Genomic DNA, 21,806 nt, shown 5'->3' with positions numbered 1-21,806 from the left:
TAAATATAATAAAAATAATTTAACTAAGTGGTATAAATATACATATATATATTATTTTAATGGTAACAATCAATTGCATATGAAAGAGAAAGCAAACACATGGAAAAAAAAAAAAAAAAGCCGGATCCGGGTTCCGGGTGGGCTTACCCAGCGGGTCAGCTATATAATGAAAGGTGGAAAAAACCCTAGCGCAGCTTTCTCATTCAGCTGCATCGCTCTCTCTCTCTGGACTGAATTTTCTCTCCAAAACAGCTCTCACTCTTGTGCGACCGGACGGCGCTGGCCATTTTCCGGCGAGCCGGCGGGGACGACGACGACGAAGGAGCCTTGAACCCCTATCAGGTGAGGTTTCTAGGACCCTTCTCCTTTTCACGCTATATGAATGTATATATACGCGAGTTGGGAAGAATATCAACTTCTTTAAACATAGATCTACTGAGATCCAACGGTTAGATTCTTTTGATTTTTGGATATGTGGATCACTGGGCCAAGAAGAATCTGATTGTCGGTTCTGATCATCAGAATCACCGTGTACGGTGGCCGGCGACGCTTTTTCAGAAACGCAAGTTTTGACAAGAAAATTAATTTTCAATCTACAAAATCCAACTGTCGAATCAATCTCATTTTTGGATATATGAACCGCCGCGGTCGACGGAATCCGCTGACCGGTCCAGATCATCGGAATCAGTGGCCAGCGGTGGCGACGGCAACGGTAAGTCTCAAAATTAATTCTTAGATCTACGCAAATGGGGCCGTTGGATTGTTTTCGTTTGGGATATTTCGGTCACAGTGATTGGGGATATCTGGCGGTGGATTCTGATCACCGAACCGCTGGCCGGCGGCGATCGGCAGCGGCGGACGGCGGTTGGAATGCCTCTTTGGTTTTCCAGCTAAGGGGCTGTTTGGCTACCTTAATGGAGTCTTGGGCGTGGTTTTGAATTTTAAGTTGGGGCCGTAGGCCGTCTGGTAAACGGATGATGATATAAATTAGTACCCTTCTATGTTTGATAGATGAGGTATAACTTGAAAATATAAACAATTCTACATTTGGTGTGTACAAATGAAAACTAGGTATTAATTGAGTTTATGTTATGAGTGTTTTGATGATGATTGCATTGATGCCAACAACTTTAATGTCTTCTTATATTATATCCTTATAAGATTATTGATATGTTAAGCTTATCTTGATAAGATATATGTTTAGGTTACCTTGAATATGTGCAAGGTCAAAGAATCTTCATAGGTTTATCTTAGGGCTGGCAATACGGATTGGCGGGTCGTAATCGTGTTGTGTTGAGACACACGTATAACACGTATCAAACTAACCCGAACATGACCCGTTTAATAATCGTGTCAAATTCCTTAAACCCGAACACGACATGTTTATTAAATGTGTAACATGACACGACCTGTTCAACCCGTTTAATTAAATTTGTCATGTCGTGTCACCTGTTAACCCGTTTAATTTAAATGGGTCGTGCTGTGTCTCCTATTAACCCGTCCAACCTATTTACCTGTAACATGTAAAAATCTATTGAATGTATAAAAAAACCTATTCAATACACATACAAAATTTTATTCACGCACAAACAAATAATTTAACCTATGAACATTATTTATATTTAACCAGTCAACATACATTTATAACATATTAATAACAAACTCTAATAAAATCCCACATTTTATCATCCATGCAATAAAAAAAATTAATCCAAATCTCCAAATACAATCATCCAAATCCCAAATACAATCATCTAACTCTCCTCAACATATAAAAATCAAACATTTGTTTTCCATCAATTATGTATCACGCATTCAAATGATAGAATTAGAACATTGAGTGAATAGCATGTTGGTAGTCTCTTTAAAATCCAGTTGTACAATATCTTCAGTAAGATCATTAATCTTAATTTCACATCTTGCAAAAATAATATTCATGCCATTAATAATAAATAACATAATTAAGTTGATGCTTTAGTGTCAATCATATAAGCTCTTGAGTAAATGCACATATGCTTAGGCAACGATTCTAAACTCTAATTCATAGAGCTATAATGTTTGTTGCCTTGTAGCTATGAGTAACATTCTATTTAAGCTGCTCAGATTGATAATCAAGTGATGGATTAATCACTTGAATAAGAATATAGATGTAATTAAGAGATTCTATCCTAAGGCATCTAGATAATAGTTAAAATAGAATTTAAATGATGTATGTTTTCAAGCAATACTTCCTAGTGTTGCTCATGTTTTAAGTTCATGCATTTGAGTAATATAATTCTAAGGTTTCTATTCTTTAAGAATTACTCAAAGTATGCATTAGTAGCTTTTGTGTATGATAGAGTGCATAGTATAGAAATCATACATGCTTTTGTTCAGCCTATGTGTGCTCTTATCTTGATATATAAATGAGTTATCATAATGATCAAGGTAGAGTATCTTTGTGTTAATGTTGTGCTTTGTTGATTGAACAACATTTATTGAGCTCAACATATTTTTTATACTCTATATGTTTTATTTCAGTCAAGTAAATATAAGTTACTTGACTTATGAATGTTTTATGTGAAGTATGCTTCATAAGGATTTTGTGAATATATATCTTTGTGATTTAAAGTTTTGCTATGTTGTTGTTTAAAGATGTTAAAAGAGAGTTTTCGGAAGAATAGAAAACTTGTATTCATCCCATGTATGCTGCCGCCTATATATACAAGAGACATCCTAATAATTCTCCTAAAAACTAGGAAAAGATTACAACCCTAATTAATAGGACTAGATTACAACATTATCTTTATATTTTACAGATTTACATAGGAGATAAAAAATAGTATAATCTTGACTTATCTTTAAAAATATCTTTGGCTTCTTATCCCCTTATCTCAACCCATTGCTTAATCCTTTATTTGTTAACACCCTCCTCAAGATTGAGAATGGATATCATCCCTTCCAAGCTTGCTGGTCGTCTTCTGAAATACGGTTGCGGGCAATCCTTTAGTGAGGACATCTGTAAGCTGTTCACAAGATGATATATATGGAGTACAAATTAAATCACTGTCAAGTTTTTCTTTAATAAAATGCCTGTCTACTTTAATATGCTTGGTTCTATCATGTTGGAATGGGTTGTGGGCAATGTTTATCGCCGACTTGTTGTCACAATGGAGTCTCATAGGTGTCACCAAGGCAATCTTCAAGTCATCTAGCAAAATTTTTAGCTAGAGCAACTCACAAACTCCAAGAGCCATATATTTGAATTCTGCCTTTGCACTTGACCGGGCCACCACACTTTGTTTCTTGTTTCTCCGAGTGTGGGCTAGGTAAATTAGCTTTCCTACCAGCCTTTGGTAGGCCCCCCTTTATCCACCTCTTTATCCCTTGGAACTTCCCCTAACTTGTGGTTGGGGTCAATTGGAGTTTCAGTAGCCTTACACCCTATCAATCCGGTTTTTGTTAGCAAGTCCACAACATACTTTTGTTGAGAGATAAAGATGCCTTCTTGTGAGCGTGCAACTTCTATGACTAAGAAATTCTTTAATCGTCCCAATTCCTTAATTTCAAACTCCTTGATTAGGCATTCTTTGAGTTTAGTCATACCTTCTTCATCATTTCTGGTCACAACAATATCATCCACATATACAAGTAATACTATTACTCCCCTTGTGGCCGAGTGATGAATGAAGAGGGTGTGGTCTCCTTGACTTTGTTTATACCCTAAAGTGAGCATCACGTGAGAAAATCGGCCAAATCAAGCCCTACGGGATTGTTTAAGGCCATATAAGGCCTTCTTCAATCGACACATGAACTGCCCTCGGGTTGTGGGACTATAACCAGGTGATGGGTCCATGTAAACTTCCTCTTCTAGGTTCCCATGTGAGAAGATATTTTTTATATCATATTGAAGTAGTGGCCAACCTAAGGTAGCAGCTAGAGACAAGAGAACCCGGACTGTATTTAGCTTTGCAACAGGAGCAAAAGAGTGTAGGTAGTCAATGCCATATACTTGAGTGTATCCCTTGGCCACTAGCCTTGTCTTATACTGATCTAAGGTCCCATCAAATTTGTACTTAATGGTGTACACCCACTTGCATCCTATCTGTTGTTTTCCTTTTGGTGATTGAACTAGCTCCCATGTTTTATTTTCTTTCCAAGGTTGCCATCTTGACTTCCATTTCATTCTGTCAGTTCTCATCCCTTACAGTTTCGGAAAAATGGTGGGGAAGGGGAATGGTATGAAGGCTGGTTAGGAAGGCTTTGTGGGAGGTAGATAGTTTGGAATAGGAGAGGACCTGGTGCAAAGGGTGCTGGTCTTGGTTCCCTTTCTAAGGGCGATAGGCCATTCAAGGTCACTGGGGGAAAATGTAGGGTCACTCTTAGCTTCAATGGGTTCTATCGTAGATGTAGAAGAATAAAAAAAAGGTGTACCTGTTGGACTGGCAAGAGGTTTGGCAGGTTCAGGGGAGGAATTGGACTCTTGGTCGTGCATAGGGTTAGGAGCCAGTGTCTGCCGCCTGGAATAGACCTTGAGAGGAGGAATACTTGGCTGGGTCTCCTCTGGAATCTTGTCTGATGCAGTCTGTGTGTGAACCAGATTCGAATGAGGTGTATAATAAGGTGGAAATTCTAGACTAGGGAGACACACAAGTGACTCCCTGTTAGAAATGATTTGGTGATCAGAAGATTGATCAAAATAAGGAGAATTTTCCACAAAAGTGACATTAGCTGAGACTAGGAATTTCTTGGAAGAAGGGTTTAACACCTATAGCCTTTTTTGGGCAGAGGAATAACCCACAAAGATGCACTTGAGAGCTCTAGGGTCTAGTTTGCCTCTATGAGGATTATGAACATGCACAAAGGAGACACCCAAAACTCTTTGGTTTCCAGTCACTAGAGATGTGAGTTTCAAGAAAATGTTTGTTTAAGAGTTGAATAGGGCTATAGGACTTGAGGTTTTGTGAAGGCGGTCTATTGATGAGAGTAGTGGCAGTTAAAACAACTTCTCCCCAATAATTTTTTGAAACATTATGGTGGAAAAGTAGTGCCCTAGTCACAGCCAATAGATATCCATTTTTCCTCTCGACTACTCTATTTTGTTGAGGGATATATAGACAAGATGATTCATGGATGATCCCTTTTTGTTGACAAAATTGTGTGAGGGAATGGTTGAAAAAATCTTTGGCAGTATCAAATCTTAGCCTCTTGATTGGCACTCCAAATTGAGTACTAATCATATTATAGAAGTTAGGAAAAATAGTGCTTACTTCAAATTTATTTTTTATAAGAAACAACCACATTACCCTAGTGCAATCATTTACAAATGTTATGAACCACCGTGCCCCAAAAATATTGGGAACAGGTGCAGGGCCCCAAACATCACTATGAATAAGAGTGTGAACAGAAGAGAGGTTCTTTTATTATATGAAGAATAAGGCACCCTTTTGTGTTTAGCAAATTTGCAAATAGAGCAATGAAAATCTCTAATATCAACACTCCTAAATAAAGTTGGAAACATGTCTCTAAGGGTAAAAAATGAAGGATGACCAAGATGATGGTGATGTAACTAGATTTGGTTTTTATTGGATTGCACCAAACAAGACCACAAGATTCACCTTGCCCTTGTTTTCTTGCCTACTTGATTCATCAAGGTAGTATAGGCCAGCCCTAGCTTTAGCAAGCTCAATCATCTTCTTCGACTCCTGTTCTTGAATTTTACAAAAGGTGGAGGAGAAGTTAGCATTGCAATTATTGTCTAGGACAAGTTTTTGAATGGAAATAAGGTTGGTGAATAGTTTAGGGACATGGAGAACATCCTTAAGAGTAAGATGTTTATTAAGAATAATGTCTCATTGGCCAGCAACAGTGGTTAAGGACCCATCGGCCAAGGTTATCTTTCTAGAACTTGAATAGGGCTATAGGTAATGAAATAATGGGATAAAGGGGTCATATGATCCGTTGCCCTAGAATCAAGGATCCAAGAGTTAGATTGAGTTATTCCTGAAGCATGTAGGGTAAGAGAATGAGAGCACATACTTGTAAGTGCAAGAGAACAAGTACCTTTTTCTTTCTTGTCAAGGGAATTTAGAAAATTCCTTAACTTCTCAATTTCTGCTCGATTAAACTCCAAACCATCTCCTCGTTCCTTGTGTTTTGCTAGTTTATGCTCTCCCTGGTGTTGGTTGCTGGCCATATAGGCTTGATTTTGGCCTCCCAGCTATCCTCCTTTAGATGGTTTCCCATGTAGCTTCCAGCATATCTTTATGGTATGACTCGATTTTTTGCAAAAAGTACACCATAGAGAGTCTCGAGGATCTTTATCGCCTGCAACCTTATTCCTGGCAGCCTTCTTTTCTTCTTTAGGAGCCTTCAATGCCACTAATGCTTATCTTTCCATAGGGACAGTGTCTAGAATTACTCCTCTTTGCCTTTCTTCAGCCCGAATTAGAGAGATTACCTCATTTAGGGAAGGTAACTCCTCTTACCAAGTATTTGAACTTTTACTGCATTAAACTCCATATTAAGACCAACCAAGAAATTGTAAGTTCTCTCTTTCTCCACAAATCTTTTATGTAAGGCTGCATCTTCACTACATTTCATCTTTAGGCATTGATAATGGTCCAATTCTTGCCATAGAGTTTGTAGCACATTAGAGTATTCAGTGATAGATCTTACCCCTTGTTTAGTTGCTACAATCTTAGTCCGAACCTCATAGATCTGTGTGTCATGAACCTAGGGTTCATAACAAGTTTGGATTGGCAATCGGAAGGATTTGATTCAGTAGAACTAAGAGTGTGTTTGATTGCACACATTTACCATAGAAAATGTGTAATTATTATACATATTTTCTATGGAAGCAATCAAACACTTTTAATTTTTCTATGAAAAATGTGTATGGTACAAGCATTTAAAGATTCTTTCCATGGAATTCATTTTCCAAGGGGGTAGGGTGGTTTTTATTTTCTGGGCAATCATTACCTAGAATTAAATTCTAGGTAATGCAATCAAACACACCCTAAGAACAGAATGTTTAGAGGGAAATTTGGACAGAAATGGGGGAAGGATGTAGAGAGAAATGAGGGAGAGCAATAGAGAGAAACAAGAGGGAGAAAATAGAGAATTGTAGAGAGAATCAGAATTTCATATCATCAATTCATGTATAATCATCTCCTCTTACAATGGGCCTTTTTATAGGCATAGATAGCTCCTTAACTAATTTCTAACAACACCCATGTGCTCCTAACAAACTAATATAAGCCTATTACAATATTACCCCTTTATTATATCCCTATCACAATATTACCCTTCTAATCTTCCTAGGGACATGACAATTTCCCTCATTTGAAATGTTTCTTGTCCCCAAGAAACTTATTACCACCTAGCCGTTGCTTCTTTATCCAATGCCCATCTTCACCTAGTGGTTTCTTCTTCGCTTTTTCTTCTTCTTATTTTGTTTTTCCCTTTTCTTTTGCCTTCTCTTTTCTTTCTCCTCAGCAGCAACAGCATTATGTCTTGCTGCCACACCAATTTCAGCCATCTGCCCCTTAATGCCGTTAAAAATGGTCCCAAATGTACCATCAGCCTTACAACCCCATCCTTTTCAATTATGGACAGAATTTCAATCCTTTCTGCAAGTAAAAATCTGTACATTACCTCCAACTCTTCTTGTTGCAATGTTACCTTTGCTTTGTCTTGTGTGCCCGTGCCAATGACATACATGTGAGATGTTCCAAGCAAGGTGCTTGGTGCAATCCCTTGTTCCTTCTTCTCAAGTACTTGGTGAAGAGGCTTTTTTGGCTCCTTCTGTTGTTTCCAGAAATCAATAGCATTAAGTGTCTCAGCACTAGTAAGAGTGCTTGAGAGACTGCCATTCTCCAATTTCTCTTCCTCACCCTCTTCTTCCATGTACTCCTCAGCCTTCTCCACCTTCTCGCTGCCCATTTTACCCTAAGCCAAAGAATCCTTAGCTTTTGGTAGGTCCAAAATAGGAGGAAGGATTCCAGCCTCAATATTTGTGTGGATTGAGGGTCCTTCAGTTAGATTTTCTTGATCCAATGCTATTCCATTTCCCACAAACTTCTGATTTGAAACACCCCTAAATCCTTCAGCCCATGCACTAGCCAACAAGGGTAATGAGTTGGCATCTTTCTTGTCAATTTTGCCTAAACCGATATACTTCTTCTGCTCAACATTGGAGGTGAGCAATGAATCTGCTTCCCGCCTCCTTAATTTTTCCTTCAGCGGCTTTATTTTAAGGAATTTTGTCTTTGTTAAAACTCCCGCGATAATCATCGAAGTATTCAGCGGGGAAGTTGTAATGATACTTCTTGATTAGTATCATCGCAAACTCCTGTAGCTTATCGCGGAACATACTGCCAAATTCCTCGCACTCTTCACCAATCCTACTTTTTTCCTAGTCCCTGTGGCTGATCTCCTTCTCAAAATCCTTTCCCCATGTTTGATGCTTCTGGTCAACTGAAAATGCATCTTTCTTTGGCTGCCATAGAGGCTCCATTCCAACTAAAAATGAAGCATTTTGCTTCATGTATGTACTGTCGTCCCTAACTTCACGAGTAGGATACCCCACTGAAAATGCAGCCTTCTTTGGCTGCCATTGAGGCTCAATTCCAGCTGAAAATGAAGAATTCTTCTGTTGCAATTGAGACTCCAATGGTCTCATATATGCACTGCTACTCATGGCTGAATTTTCACCAACAACATACTTTGACGGCTAAGGAATGGGAGTTCTGTACATGCTTTTGAAATTAGCAGTCGAGGGTCACTTGCTGGAATTTGCTGTTGTGCTTTGGCTTGCTGACCCACACTACCCCAACTCGGAAATTAGCCGCAATCAACCTGCTTTTCCACTTTACAGCAGTTGCCTAAGACAAGCGATTGCCTCACCACTGTTAGCAATCTTTAATTCTCCAGCACAATGAACCGCTAGGCAGCAGATTTGATTACGCCTTCTGGCTCGCTTGTTGCAAAAGTCTCCTACACTCACCTCCCCTTCTTGATCGACCACAACAACTCGGAAAAAAATAGCAGCAATTCACCCTGCTGTTCCACCTTTGATTGTCGCTTCGTTTCACCTTCACATTCGACAACCTAATCTAAAAGTGATTCACGCTTCCACCTTCACATTCGCTCCGTTTCTGATCCAATACCTGCTGTGGCACTCTGATTTGACTTCAAATTCAACTCGATATCACCGTCAGCACTTTCCTAGCTCTTGTCGTCTTGAATTCCCAACCAAAATTACTTTGCTCGGCTTCTCCTCTTGTAGCTGATTCTTAATCGACAGCCAATTGTGATCGCTTCTGATTCCAAAATCACCAGAACTCACTGTTAGTTCAATAGCTACACCCCTTCCTGAGTCCAAATTGTAACGCCCGCTGTATCGAGACACCCCCAAGTCCAACCCACTGCATCGCAACACTCCCAAGTCCAAATCGCAACCTCCTGGCCGTTCGCATTCGCTCGGAACTCCTACACTAATCGCGACTTCCTGGATTGAACGTTGTAACAACCGTCGGCAATCGATCTGTTGAGAATCAACTTCTTGGGATTCCCTTGGTCCTTCAAAGTTGCCTTCAGCAACCTAACTTGCCTTCGACTCTGATTCTAGGAGTCGCAAATTGCAGTGTTGTTCCTCTTCAAGCCGATCCTGCTACCACAGTTTCCTCCTCGGGTCGCGGAATCAAATTCCGAGGTTCAGCCAAAAATCACCTAGAATCAAGTCACCCAATCACCGATGTGGTCGAAGAACCCTGGCTTTGCTGCAATTTTCTTGGAGCCACTATCAAAATTCCCTTGGCTCGCTTCGCCTTCAACATTAGACAAGAATTGCCCGAGTTTCGGCCGTCACCTCCCGACGCTACTCGTCTTTCAATTTCGAACTGCTTAGGATTAATTGATGCAGTTGGCGAGAACTACTTGCTCTCTCTTTCATTGCCGATCTTAATATCCTCCGAATCGAATTGGAAACAATCGCCTATCAACAACTGATAATCGCCGTAGGAACTCAGTGATAATCATCGTCGGAACTCGAATCAAAACCACAGCCAAGGATGGATTGCTCTGATACCATTTGTCATGAACCTAGGGTTCATAATAAGTTTGGATTGGCAATCGGAAGGATCCGATTGAGTAGAACTAAGAATAGAATGTTTAGAGGGAAATTTGGACAGAAATGGGGGAAGGATGTAGAGAGAAATGAGGGAGAGCAATAGAGAGAAACAAGAGGGAGAAGAGAGAGAATTGTAGAGAGAATCAGAATTTCATTTTATCAATTCATGCATAATCATCTCTTCTTACAATGGGCCTTTTTATAGGCATAAATAGCTCTTTAACTAATTTCTAACAGCATCTATATGCTCCTAACAAACACTCCTAACAAACTAATATAAGCCTATTACAATATTACTCTTTTATTATATCCCTATTACAATATTATCCTTCTAATCCTTCTAGGGACATGACACTGTGTTGCATCTTTCACCTTAGAATAGGTGACGTTGACAACCTCCCAAATATCTTTAGCAGTTGTTAAGAACATCAAAATATCACTTATCTCCACTACTATTGAATTCCATAGCCAAGACATCACTAAGGAATTCTCCCCATCCCATGCAGCAAACATGGGATCTCCTTCCTTGGGACCGGTTCCTAAGAGGTGGCTTATCTTCCCTTTCCCCTTGAGAAAGGTTCGGATAAGCTGAGACCACTTTAGATAGTTTCTTCCGTTCAACCGGTAGGCCGCCTGGAGATTTTGTAATTCTCCCCCACTTCTTGTACTGCTAGTTCTAGAGAATGGAACTTCTAAAGAGCTGCTCGTTTCAACTACTTTTGGTATAGGATTGTTGTTGGAGATGGTAGACATCTTAGGAAGATCTTGGAAATACTTATCGGGTAAAGAAAGAGGGCCAAAACTGGCTGTAATCGTTCAGAAAAAAACGGAACAAAAAAAAGGCTAGAATGGCACTGACTGTCGGAGCAGAAAAAAGGGCAATGAAGGTCGAGAAAAAAAGCTCTTTAGATGGCTGGCTCTGATACCATGTTAAAAGAGAGTTTTAGGAAGAATAGAAAACTTGTATTCATCCCACATATGCTGCAACCTATATATACAAGAGACATCCTAATAATTCTCCTAAAAACTAGGAAAAGATTACAACCCTAATTAATAGGACTAGATTATAACATTATCTCTATATTTTACAGATTTACATAGGAGATAAAAAATAGTATAATGTTGGCTTCTTATCCCCTTATCTCAAACCCATTGCTTAATCCTTTACTTGTTAACAAAAGATATAGTATGTTTAATGTCTCAAGTTAAGTGGCAAGTAAGCTATTTGACTTATATGTGTTTCATGAGAATATATTTCGTAAAGTTTTTATGAAAAATCATGTTTCTATGTGTTTTGCATCCTTATGTTTCATGTTGAAATGATTCTTATTTGAATCAAGAAATATCATGTTTTAGTTGAGTAACATGTGTTGTTCTCAACTTATTATCAAAGTCATGTGCTTTAAGAATATCTCTTTTGCTTGGCTCCTCTAAGGGTTTTTATGTAATCAAGTGGATGTATTTGGAAAGTTAGATTTATCCAATTTTCACAAACAACACTTGTGTTTGTTTGAGCTATGAGAAAAATGTGTTCTATATTTTAAACTTAATGTCTATAATGTCGAGGTGCTTATGGGAAACTTGTGCTTCATATGTTAATGATTTATGTTTCTCATTTAGTTGTTGTTATTAAGGAGAAAATTGTTTTGATGTTATTCAAAACAATATATTTTGTTTGATTGATAATCGAGTATATTTAAATGTCTTTTGAGTAAATGCTCTTGGTGATCCAAGTGTTTATTACAAGGTTTTGGCTATATTAAAATTAATCAATTGATCAAAGTGATAGTCGAATGATTCAGCTTTGTAATCGACTAAGAGTTGTGCATAATTGAGTATATCCTTGCATTATTCGAGTATATTGGTTCCTTAGTTGAGTATGATTGCTTATAAGGTTTTAATCGAGTATTTTGTATGAGCAATCAAGTGTATTTTGATGAATAATCGACTACTAGTGAGTGGTAGTTGAGTATGATATGCGAACTCTGTATTTCAAGTTTAATCAAGTTGCTAAAGAGTTTACTCGCATATCCGATGGGCTTACTTGAGCATCTGAAGTATAATAGAGTGCTGTTAAAATATAATCGAGTATGAAGCTTATATAATCGAGTATAGACTTTCATTAGTTGAGTGAAAGCCTGAGTTAGTCGATTGAATGGCTGCTGAACTCAATTTTATAGCTATTAAACTAGCTGTTGCACGTGTTTTTAAGACACGGATTGGATCGTTTAGGCTCCAGAAAGGCTCTAAATATTCTATAAATAATTGAGCATGATATTTAAATATTCTAATAATTATTTTATAAAAAAGTAAACTATCCTTTAGACAACAATTATAAAAGGAGATGAAGATGAAGAAGGTTGCCGTTCTTGAATTCTTCCAACTAACTTGAGCCAAAAGAATACTTCAAGTTCTTATCTTTAATCAGAGAAAGAGAGAAAGAGTGCTTATCTATTTCTCAATCCTCTCTCTTTTCTATTGGGGGAAGCTTAGGTGGTGTTCTCTTTGTGTTTCAGTTTTGAGTTTTGAGTTTTGAATTCATTTTGAGTTTTGTGTTTTGAGTGTCTGTTTTGAAATTTTTAAAAACGCATTCTCTTTGTTATTCTGAAAAATTGTTTCTCAAAACAGAAAATTGGAAAATGCGTTTACTTTGAAATTTTGTAAAATGTTATTTTATGATCATTTATTTAAGAAATTTGATTCAAAATAAATTATAAATTTAATTTAAAGAATTTCAAATATAATACAAATTATATAATTTAATCATATATAATATATTAAAATTACAAAGTACATTCTAAGTCATTTTTAATTTTACTCAACTATTAATTTCATAATAAATTTATTTTTACCTATAAATTAAAATTTGATATTAATTTTGAGATTTAAATTATTCACAACATAAATATTTAAAAATATATAAAGCATAAAATAACAAAAACTATATTAATTGGGCGTGGAGGCGCGGAAGGAAGAAATGGCAGAGGGCGATGGCGGGCGACTAGATTTGGGCATGGCAGGCGGTGGCTATGGCTTGGGCGTGGAGGACAGTGGCGGGCGAGAGCGATGGCAGTGGCGATGGCGGTGGCAGTGGCGGTGGCGGTGGTAGTGGCAGATCTGGGCGTGGAAGGCAGTGGCCGGCGGTAGCTGTGGCAGATCTGGGCTTGGAGGGCAGTGACAGGCGAGGGCGAGGGCGATGGCGGTGGCAGTGGCCAATCTTGGCATGGAAGGCAGTGGCGATGGAGAATTTGGGCTCAGAGGGCTATGGCGGGCAAGGAAGATGGCAGTGACAGGCGGATTTGGGCGTGGCAGTGATGGTCGTGGCGAGCAATTGCAGTGATGGCGGTGGCATGGATGATGGAGGTGATCGAGCTTGAACAGAAAAAAAGAGAAGAGAAAAGAGAGGTTGAAGAAAAGAGATGAAAACGGTGGCTGTTTTCCGTGTTTTGGATGGAGGCTGGTTTTGGCTGAAAACAGCCAAAACGTGTTTTTGGCATTTTGAGTTTTCTGTGTAAATTTTTTGTGTGTTTTGCAAAATGCGTTTTTGAAAATGAGTAAGTAAACGTGTTTTGAGTGTTTTGAAAAACTGAAAATGGAAAACGAGCTGAAAATGCCAAAGAGAACAGCCCCTTATTTTTTTGTATTTTATCTCAATCTTGTGAGAGCTTCACAATTGAGCTTAAATTGTAAGGTCTTATTTTTTTTGCTGTTTTCGGGCCGTTTTCAGTTTTGCAAAATAGTGAAAACATGGTTACTTTTATATTTTCAAAAACGCATTTTCGAAAATAAGGAAAATTTTTGTAAAGAAAACTCAATACAATAAAAGTTGTTTTGGTTATTTTCATCACAAACACACTCAAAATTTTCAAAACGCGGAAAACGCTGCAGACATAAAGAACCCGTTTTCATCAATCTCAAAACACATAATTAAAAATGAATTCAAAACTCAAAACTAAAATTGAAATACGAAGAGAACAACCTCAAATCTTCTTATATCTTGAGGTTATAGTTGAGCCTGAAAAAACTAAGTAGATTGTTAAATCCTTGGTGAGGAGCCAATGGAGTGGAGTAGGCTTGTTGGTCAAATCATTATAATTTTGCTGTGTGGTGCATTGCATTCTTTCTTTCATTTTAGCACTGTTTTTCTTTTTACATCAAGAATTATTTTTAACAATCTAAAATCAATTTTTTCATTCTTCAGCAAAGGCTTTCTAAATCTTGAAAAGGATAAGATTTCTTGTATTAAATCTATTTTGTAGTTATCAGTTTATGACAAGGATTTATTTAAAGCATTAGTTTGTAAAAGTCCAAACTATTTTTCTTAAAGTGCTTTTAAATCAAGAAAAATTCTTTAAAACCCAATTCACCCTCTTCTTGGGTGTCTATCAATTCTTTCATACACTTATGCTCATACAATAGGATGCTGCACATCACAACATAGTACCAAATATGATCAAACCCAAGTCCCAAATTTGATCAATCCCAATAAAAAATCAAACCCAAAATCTGATGAGTTTAATCAGCTGGAGGGAGAAAGCAGAGGAGAGGGGGAGATTGGGAAGGCAGTTTTGGGTTTCATGGTGGCAGAAGGTGGTGCCAAAGGGTTGATGGTAAGAATGAGAGAGCAAAGGTGAATGGTATGGTAGCATTCAAATTTTGACAACGAAGGAGTGAGAGGTTCATGATGGCAATGATGGTGATTGTGGATGATGGTGGTTTTGGTTGCAAAGAATATGAGGGAGAAAGAGAGGTTGGAAGATAAAAAAAGGACCAGAGATGTTGGGTCTGTGGAGGTGCCTAGGTGAATGGTGGTGGTGTTACTTGAGTAGTCGACAGTGACAAGAAGTTGGAGGAAGAGATGATGGTGATGGACAATGGATTCGAGAGTGGGCGATGGTTCAATGTCGTGAGGATGGAGATGACAAGGAGGACGAGAGAGAGAGAGAGAGTATTTGTTGTTGTTTGAATACAACAATTGAAATTTGTTTGTTGAGGGAGCTTAGCAAAAGGTTGGCAGGGCCAAGCGAGATGGAGGAGCAAGGTTGTGGTCAGAGAAGTCTACGACAGGGTTGCTCGGGGCAAGGCTTGATCCATTGTTCGGAAGAGCAAGGTGGTCTCGAGGAATTACCCAGCAAGAGTATCTCGAAGAGTCTGCACCGAAGAAGTCTCTGAGGGAACTAGTGTGCCCTGAAGAAGTGTGACCAGAAGAGCTTTGTGTGGAAGAAATGGTCTGGGCGAGTCTCCGTTGTCCAGGATAGTTGATGTGTGCTTGAAGGTAGTAGTTTGCAAGGTAGAAGCAGGTTAGAAGGCACGTGGGGATTTCTCCTTCGCAGGTCTTCCGATGCTTAAGTTAGGTGTTTCCATGGTGGAAAATATATGCAGATACGGTGCAGGTGAAATATGCAGTTGGTGTAGATGGAGTGTAAATGCTATCTTGAAGAACTATGTGAAAGAGTTGTTCGGGCTAGTTGAAGAGTCGGGAAAAAAGATCTAGAAGATGAAAGGTCAGGGGATATTTATTGGTCGATGATTGGGACACGTGACGCACGTGCAGGGGATGCGTAGTTCTCCTAGGCACATGAGGTTGTCTAGGGTTAAGCTTGGAAGGACCCTGATGAGAACCTTCCTGGGGGAGAATGGTCCCTCAGAGGAAGGAGGCCTGAAGAAGGGTAGGCCATGTGAGGAACAACATGGGGTAAAGCAATGTGGGAGACGAGTTTCCCTCAGGACTTCCCTGGGAGGATTACTTGATTGGGTGATGCTCGAATGCGAACCAAGTCTTCGGAGGACTACCCCCGAAGAACCCTTCTGGGAGAAGGCCTTCTCTTGGGAACAAATGCTCTTTTTCGGGGGGATCTCCCTGGAGACTTCTCCAAGGGAATTGCCATGGAGGGTAGGTCACAAATGGCTCTCTACTATTGTCTTTGACTGAAAGTCAAAGGGAAAAGTATATAGAGACGCGGGGGAGTTGCCTCGGAGAAGTTGGGACTTGCTTTGGGCTCCTGCGAAAGAACTCACTCGGAAGGATACCTTAAGAGATTGAGTCCCCAAAAGTGTCCATACACTTTTAATGCGGAAGAGCCTGGCTGGTTGTCGAAGAGTTGTTGGGCTTTGGGCTCGCAAAAGAATTATCAGGCATCAGATTCGCGGAAGACCAGGGCATTTTGCGGCTTGAAGAGTTGTGCGCACATTGATTGCTGGCTGATTCACATTTTGGGGTTTCTGTCTATAAATACTGGGAGGGTGACCCCCTGTGGATCCCACTGACTTTTTCTATGCACCTGAAGGTCTTGCACTTGAGTGTCTCCCTGAAGGATCGCTTTTGAAGAGCTTTCGACAACCTTAAAGACTCTGCTCGCTTCATCCATTGACCTAGCGTCGGTGTGCTGAAGTCATTCACTTTTGAAGAACTTCCAATGAAGTTAACTGCAGTCTCAACCTCATTTTTCTCTATGCTTGGCCTTTGAAGAACTTCCATGTGAATCAGCTGCCCGAGAGTGTCCCTTGTCAAGGCCAGTTTAGATAAGGTGTCAATGTGTTGATTGAGGGCGCAGTTGATTTGCACAAGCTAGAAGTCAGTGAAGGAGCAGGCCAACCCACATAACTTTTGAAGATACTGCACCAATTGTATGTACCTTGGAATTGTTGAACCACGAGCTGGGAATCACTGTGACTATGATTTTTTGGGCTTCAAGCTTCTTGGTGATGTTTAGGTCAGCAATAAGGGCTTCATATTCTGCGATGTTGTTGGAACTTAGGAAGGTGAATTGCAAGGAGTACTTGAGCACTTTGTCCTCAAGAGATATAATCACAACACCGACCTATTTCCTTGACGTTTGAGGCTCCATCAACAAACAACATCCACTCGGGACCAGGCACTGTCACTGAGACGAGAGTATGGGTGCATTCCATGATTAAGTCTGCTAGTGCTTGTCCCTTGATGGCTTTTCGAGGCTCGAAATGTATATCATACTTGCTAAGCTCGATGGCCCACTTGGTTAGTCTACCTGAACAATCTGGTCGTTGAAGGATTTGGTGCAAGGGTTGATTAGCGAGCACAATGGCTCTATGAGATTGGAAGTAAAGTCTTAGTTTCCTTGCTGCCACAATAAGAGCAAGAGCCACCTTCTCGGCATTTCATCCCTTTGTAAGACTTTGCTAACATAGTATATGGGTTGATTTGCTTGCTCAGTCTTCTTCAATAACACATCACTAACCCTACTCTCTCGTTAAGTTAATAGTGGGATTCCCTTAAGGTAGGTCTTCAAGGTTTGGAAAGCTTGTTCACAATTTGCATTCCATTGAAAGTGCTTCCTACCTTTAAGGACTTGGAAGAATGGCAGACTTTTCTCAGCAAGCTTGGAGAGGAATTAGTTGAGAGCTACAAGGCAAGGGAGGTTGCATGTTTAAGATGGCTTTGATCTTTTAAGGACTGGCTTTGATCCCTTGCTATGTTATTAACCCAAGAATTTGCTTGAGTAGACACCAAAGGCACGCTTGTTGGGTTTGAGTCGCATGTTGGATTGTTGACAAACCGCGAATACTTAAGCGAGCTTTTTAAAATAAGGTTTGTCTTGGCAACTCTTCACTATCATATCATTAACGTAGGCTTTCATGGTGGTTCTCCAACAAGTCCTTGAACACTTTATTAACCATCCGTTGACATATGGCCTTGGCATTCTTCAACTCGAAAGGCATAATATTGTAGTAGTAGGTCCCCTTTTTGGTGATGAAGGATGTTTTCTTTGCATTAGGTGGGTACATGCTGATTTGGTGGTAGTCTGAGAAGGCGTTAAGAAAGCTCAGTATTTCATGGCTTGATGTTTCATCCGCTATTCGATCAATCTGGGGTAAAGGATAGAAATCCTTTAAGCAAGCTTTATTCAAGTCAATGAAGTCTACATAGGCACACCACCTTCCATCATGCTTCTTTATCATTACCACATTGGCGAGCTAGTCCTTTTGGATGAATCCAACCTATAAGAGCTTATTCACCTCTTTTTGGAGGACTGGTAGCTTGTTAGATGCGATATTGCGTTTCTTTTGTTTGAGGGGCTTTGCTCTAGGCTTGATATTTAAATGTTTAGAGATCCACTTGAGGGTCAATGTCAGCCATGTCAATAGGTCTCCATGCGAAGATATCGGTGTTGGAGCACAAGCAGTGGACAATCTCTTGCCTTTCCTGAGGTGACAGTTGGCTCCCCAAATACACTAGTTTTTCTTCATTATCTTCATGTTGGAGCACAAGTAGTGGACAATTTGTTTGTTGAGGAAGCTCAGCAAGAGGTCGGTAAGGCCAGGTGAGACGGAGGAGCAAGGTTGTGGTCAGAGAAGTCTGTGGTAGGATTGGTCGGGGCACGGCTTGATCCGTTGTCTGGGAGAACAAAGTGGCCCTGAGGAATTGCCCGACAGGAGTGTCTCAAAGAGTGCGCATAGAAGAAGTCAACTAGTGTGCCCCGAACAAGTGTGACCGGAAGAGTTCTATGTGGAATAAGTGGTTCAAGTGAGTCTTCGTTGTTCGAGAGAGTTGATGTGTGCCCAAAGAAGTAATCTACAAGGCAGAAGCAAGTCAGAAGGCACAGAGGGATTTCTCCTGCCTAGACCCTCTGATGCTTAAGTTAAGTGTTGGGATAATTTTATGCCATGGTCAATGTAATGCCAAGCACAAGATTAATTGGCCAAATGGTACATGAAAAAAGTATTGAAACCCATAACGTTGGGCACTATTCGTGGTTACGCACTAAGTTTAACATTTATTCGTATAGGCATCGGTTTTTAATTCAAGTTTTGATTCTAGTCTTATTTGATTGTAGGATTTGAGACACAACCTAGTGAGAGACATACTTAGATTTGTATGTAGGTGTTCATAGGCAACTACTATTGTTATGCTATGAAAAAGTTTATGTTCTTTACATGCATTGGAAACTATACTGTAGAAATATTTGACTATTTGTATAGGTACACTCTAATAATGAAACCGATGGTTTTATTCATAAACTGTTTTAAATCCATTGGGAAAAAAAAAATGAGAAGTTGTTTTATATCTGTGCATGATATATATTGTGTAAATTGCAAGTTATATGTGAAGATTTTGGCACAACCTAGTCTGTAAGACATTATGTTTTTTACTTTACATATGGGACTAGTAATTGAGGACACTGCATGCTTACAACAGGGATCTGTGGGTTAGCATGTATGTGATATATGAGAAACCATGGTGTCTCAACCTAAGTTATACATGTTTTAACAGTTCTCTTGTTATATGAGATCGCAGTTTTACATGTTCAATTGAATGCGCGATTGTTTTACATGATTATATGACTTCTAAAACTTGCAACTGTTATTTATCTTTCACATGTTGCATGTGGCATAAGATTTTATATCTTCTCCTAGTGGACATGACATGCTTTTGTTAGTTGACCCCGGGGCTCATATGGTTGATAAAAACATTTTCAGGTTTTGGCTCAGTGATATGTCTCTGGTTTAGTCATCCAGTCTCATTAGTTTTGAGTACATTCGTTCTCTAGATACAATCTGTGTGGACACATTGACACAGAGTCCAACCTCGAGTTAATTATTTCTTCTTTTTATCATTATATGAATTTTTGTTCCATATGAAAGGATTGGATTTAATTATAATTATGCTATTAGAGTTAAGACATGTGTAAATGATATTGGATATTGAATATATGAGACTATTCAACAGGATATTTCAGTGTCGTCACATGTAATATAATGAGTAACATTGTACATGTGGCTTGTTGATTCCAAGGGTTCAGGTTGCCCTAGCATTGGGATCAATGCCAGTCACGGAACCCACTTTCTAGGTTGTGACCATGCTCTTAATTCTAAAGTTGAGAGCATCATTTTGGTTCCAACCTTTCCTTCCTTGCACTGATTATTGTAACTGAAATTATTTGTCTCCCCCCTCATCACGCTATAAATGTATTTTCTGGCTGCCCTTTCATTATCAGGTTCCACTGGTGTGTTTGGCGTCTTCATGATCAATGCAAGATTTTATTTACCAAGTATTTGTAATCAAGTAGCTCAGAAGTAGCTATTAGACAAGTTAAAACTTTATGTTGCTTAATTCTGAATTAAAATGTTGGGAAGGATTTCTGAAACATGTATCCATAATGCCAAGTTCGTATGATTCAGCACATGATATGTGTCTTCCTTAATGGATCCTTCTATGGCTCCCATTTCCTTAATACTGGATGTCTCAATCCACATTTTGCAGGAGATTCCATGGCCTATTTGGCAACTGCTGAAGCTTGTGATGCCAATGCAGCGCTGCTTGCCAGTGGTGATCTGCGATGTCTGCAACCCATCTTCCAGATTTATGGGCAGCGTCAGGCCTTCTCAGGTCCAATTGTGACCCTCAAGGTTTTTGAAGATAATGTGCTGGTGAGGGAGCTTCTGGAAAGCAAAGGTGACGGGAGAGTTCTAGTCATAGACGGAGGAGGAAGCATGAGATGCGCCTTGGTGGGAGGGAATTTAGGGCAACTGGCCCAGAATATGGGGTGGGCGGGTATCGTAGTCAATGGCTGCATTAGAGATGTGGATGAGATTAATGGCTGTGATATTGGGGTTAGAGCTTTGGCATCCCATCCCCAGAAATCGAACAAAAAGGGCTTTGGTGAAAAGCACGTCTCCATTTATGTTGCAGGAACCTTGATCCGAGATGGTGAATGGTTGTATGCAGATAGTGATGGAATTCTTGTTTCAAAAACAGAGCTCTCCATCTGAACCGGCAGCAGTAGTTGTTGTTATGGGCTGAATTCATTCTCCTGTTTAGTAAGAGGAGCCATTGAAAACGAACATAGGAAATGTACTCGTTTTCCCCTGACATTGCTACGCCAATGTACTCAGTTATCCCATTTATTGATGGAGAATCCATCAATATACAGCACTGCCTTGATTCTTGACCTCCCCTCCCCCCAGAATCTTTACACATGACGTGCACTTGCTAAAAAGCTTTTTCCTCTGTTGAATAGCGACCGACAGCAAGTAGATGGAGAAGATTGAAATTCGACCAAACCGGGTAGATTGGATAGAACCCAGTGCTGGGCTTCATGGATGACATAAAGATGAACCCGTGGGATTTAATCTTTGTCAAAAACCAAATTAGAAATTATTTGAGTCCAAAATTAGTTGAAATACATGATAAATTGGTGAGTAGTTTACCAACATACATAAAACTCAAACCAATTTAAATTAAGACAAACCGGTTAATGGGTCTTAAAGCGGACATAATTGAAGAACATGGTGGTGGCTTTGAATTTTGATATCAATTAAAAACAATTAAACTTGAAAGACTGCAAAAAAAAATATCTAAACGCTACAAACTTGTGAAGATGACTTTGGATTTGAATTTTGGACAAACAAATTTGGAATAGACCAAACCCATTGATGAATCATACACAGGACATGTATATGGGCAAAACATGACCTAGGGTCATACATAGGACATGTAGAAGGTAAAAACATTACCTTTGGTCTGTATTCCTGATCCTTAATAAGAAAGATATAGGAAGTAAAAGAATTAAAAAAAAATTGAACTTGAATAAAAAATTGCATGCCTAATCAAATTGTTGTAGAAGATCAAGATCAAGATTGATTAAGATTGATTACAAGACAATCAAGGTCGGATGATTGGCTAGATTCAATTGAGTTCTGGTGAGAAATCAGCAAA

General features: G+C 39.3%; 1 protein-coding gene across 2 annotated transcripts; it reads left to right on the top strand.

Annotated features, from left to right (window-relative positions):
- Window positions 1-200: 200 nt before the first annotated feature.
- Window positions 201-21,065, top strand: LOC127792140 (putative 4-hydroxy-4-methyl-2-oxoglutarate aldolase 3). 2 transcript variants are annotated; one of them, XM_052322514.1, is made up of 3 exons: window positions 201-342; window positions 523-712; window positions 20,352-21,065. In XM_052322514.1, exon 3 carries the CDS (start codon window positions 20,360-20,362, stop codon window positions 20,858-20,860), a length of 501 nt encoding a protein of 166 aa, XP_052178474.1. In that variant the 5' UTR covers window positions 201-342; window positions 523-712; window positions 20,352-20,359; the 3' UTR covers window positions 20,861-21,065. The 2 variants fall into 2 exon arrangements, with proteins under 2 accessions (XP_052178474.1, XP_052178473.1); XM_052322513.1 differs by lacking the exon at window positions 523-712.
- The last annotated feature ends 741 nt before the right edge of the window (window positions 21,066-21,806 follow it).

This window comes from Diospyros lotus, chromosome 15 (assembly GCF_014633365.1).
Source record: "Diospyros lotus cultivar Yz01 chromosome 15, ASM1463336v1, whole genome shotgun sequence".
NCBI lineage: Eukaryota > Viridiplantae > Streptophyta > Magnoliopsida > Ericales > Ebenaceae > Diospyros > Diospyros lotus.
Note: the sequence above shows the minus strand (reverse complement) of the source record. Positions and strands in the feature narration are given on the sequence as shown.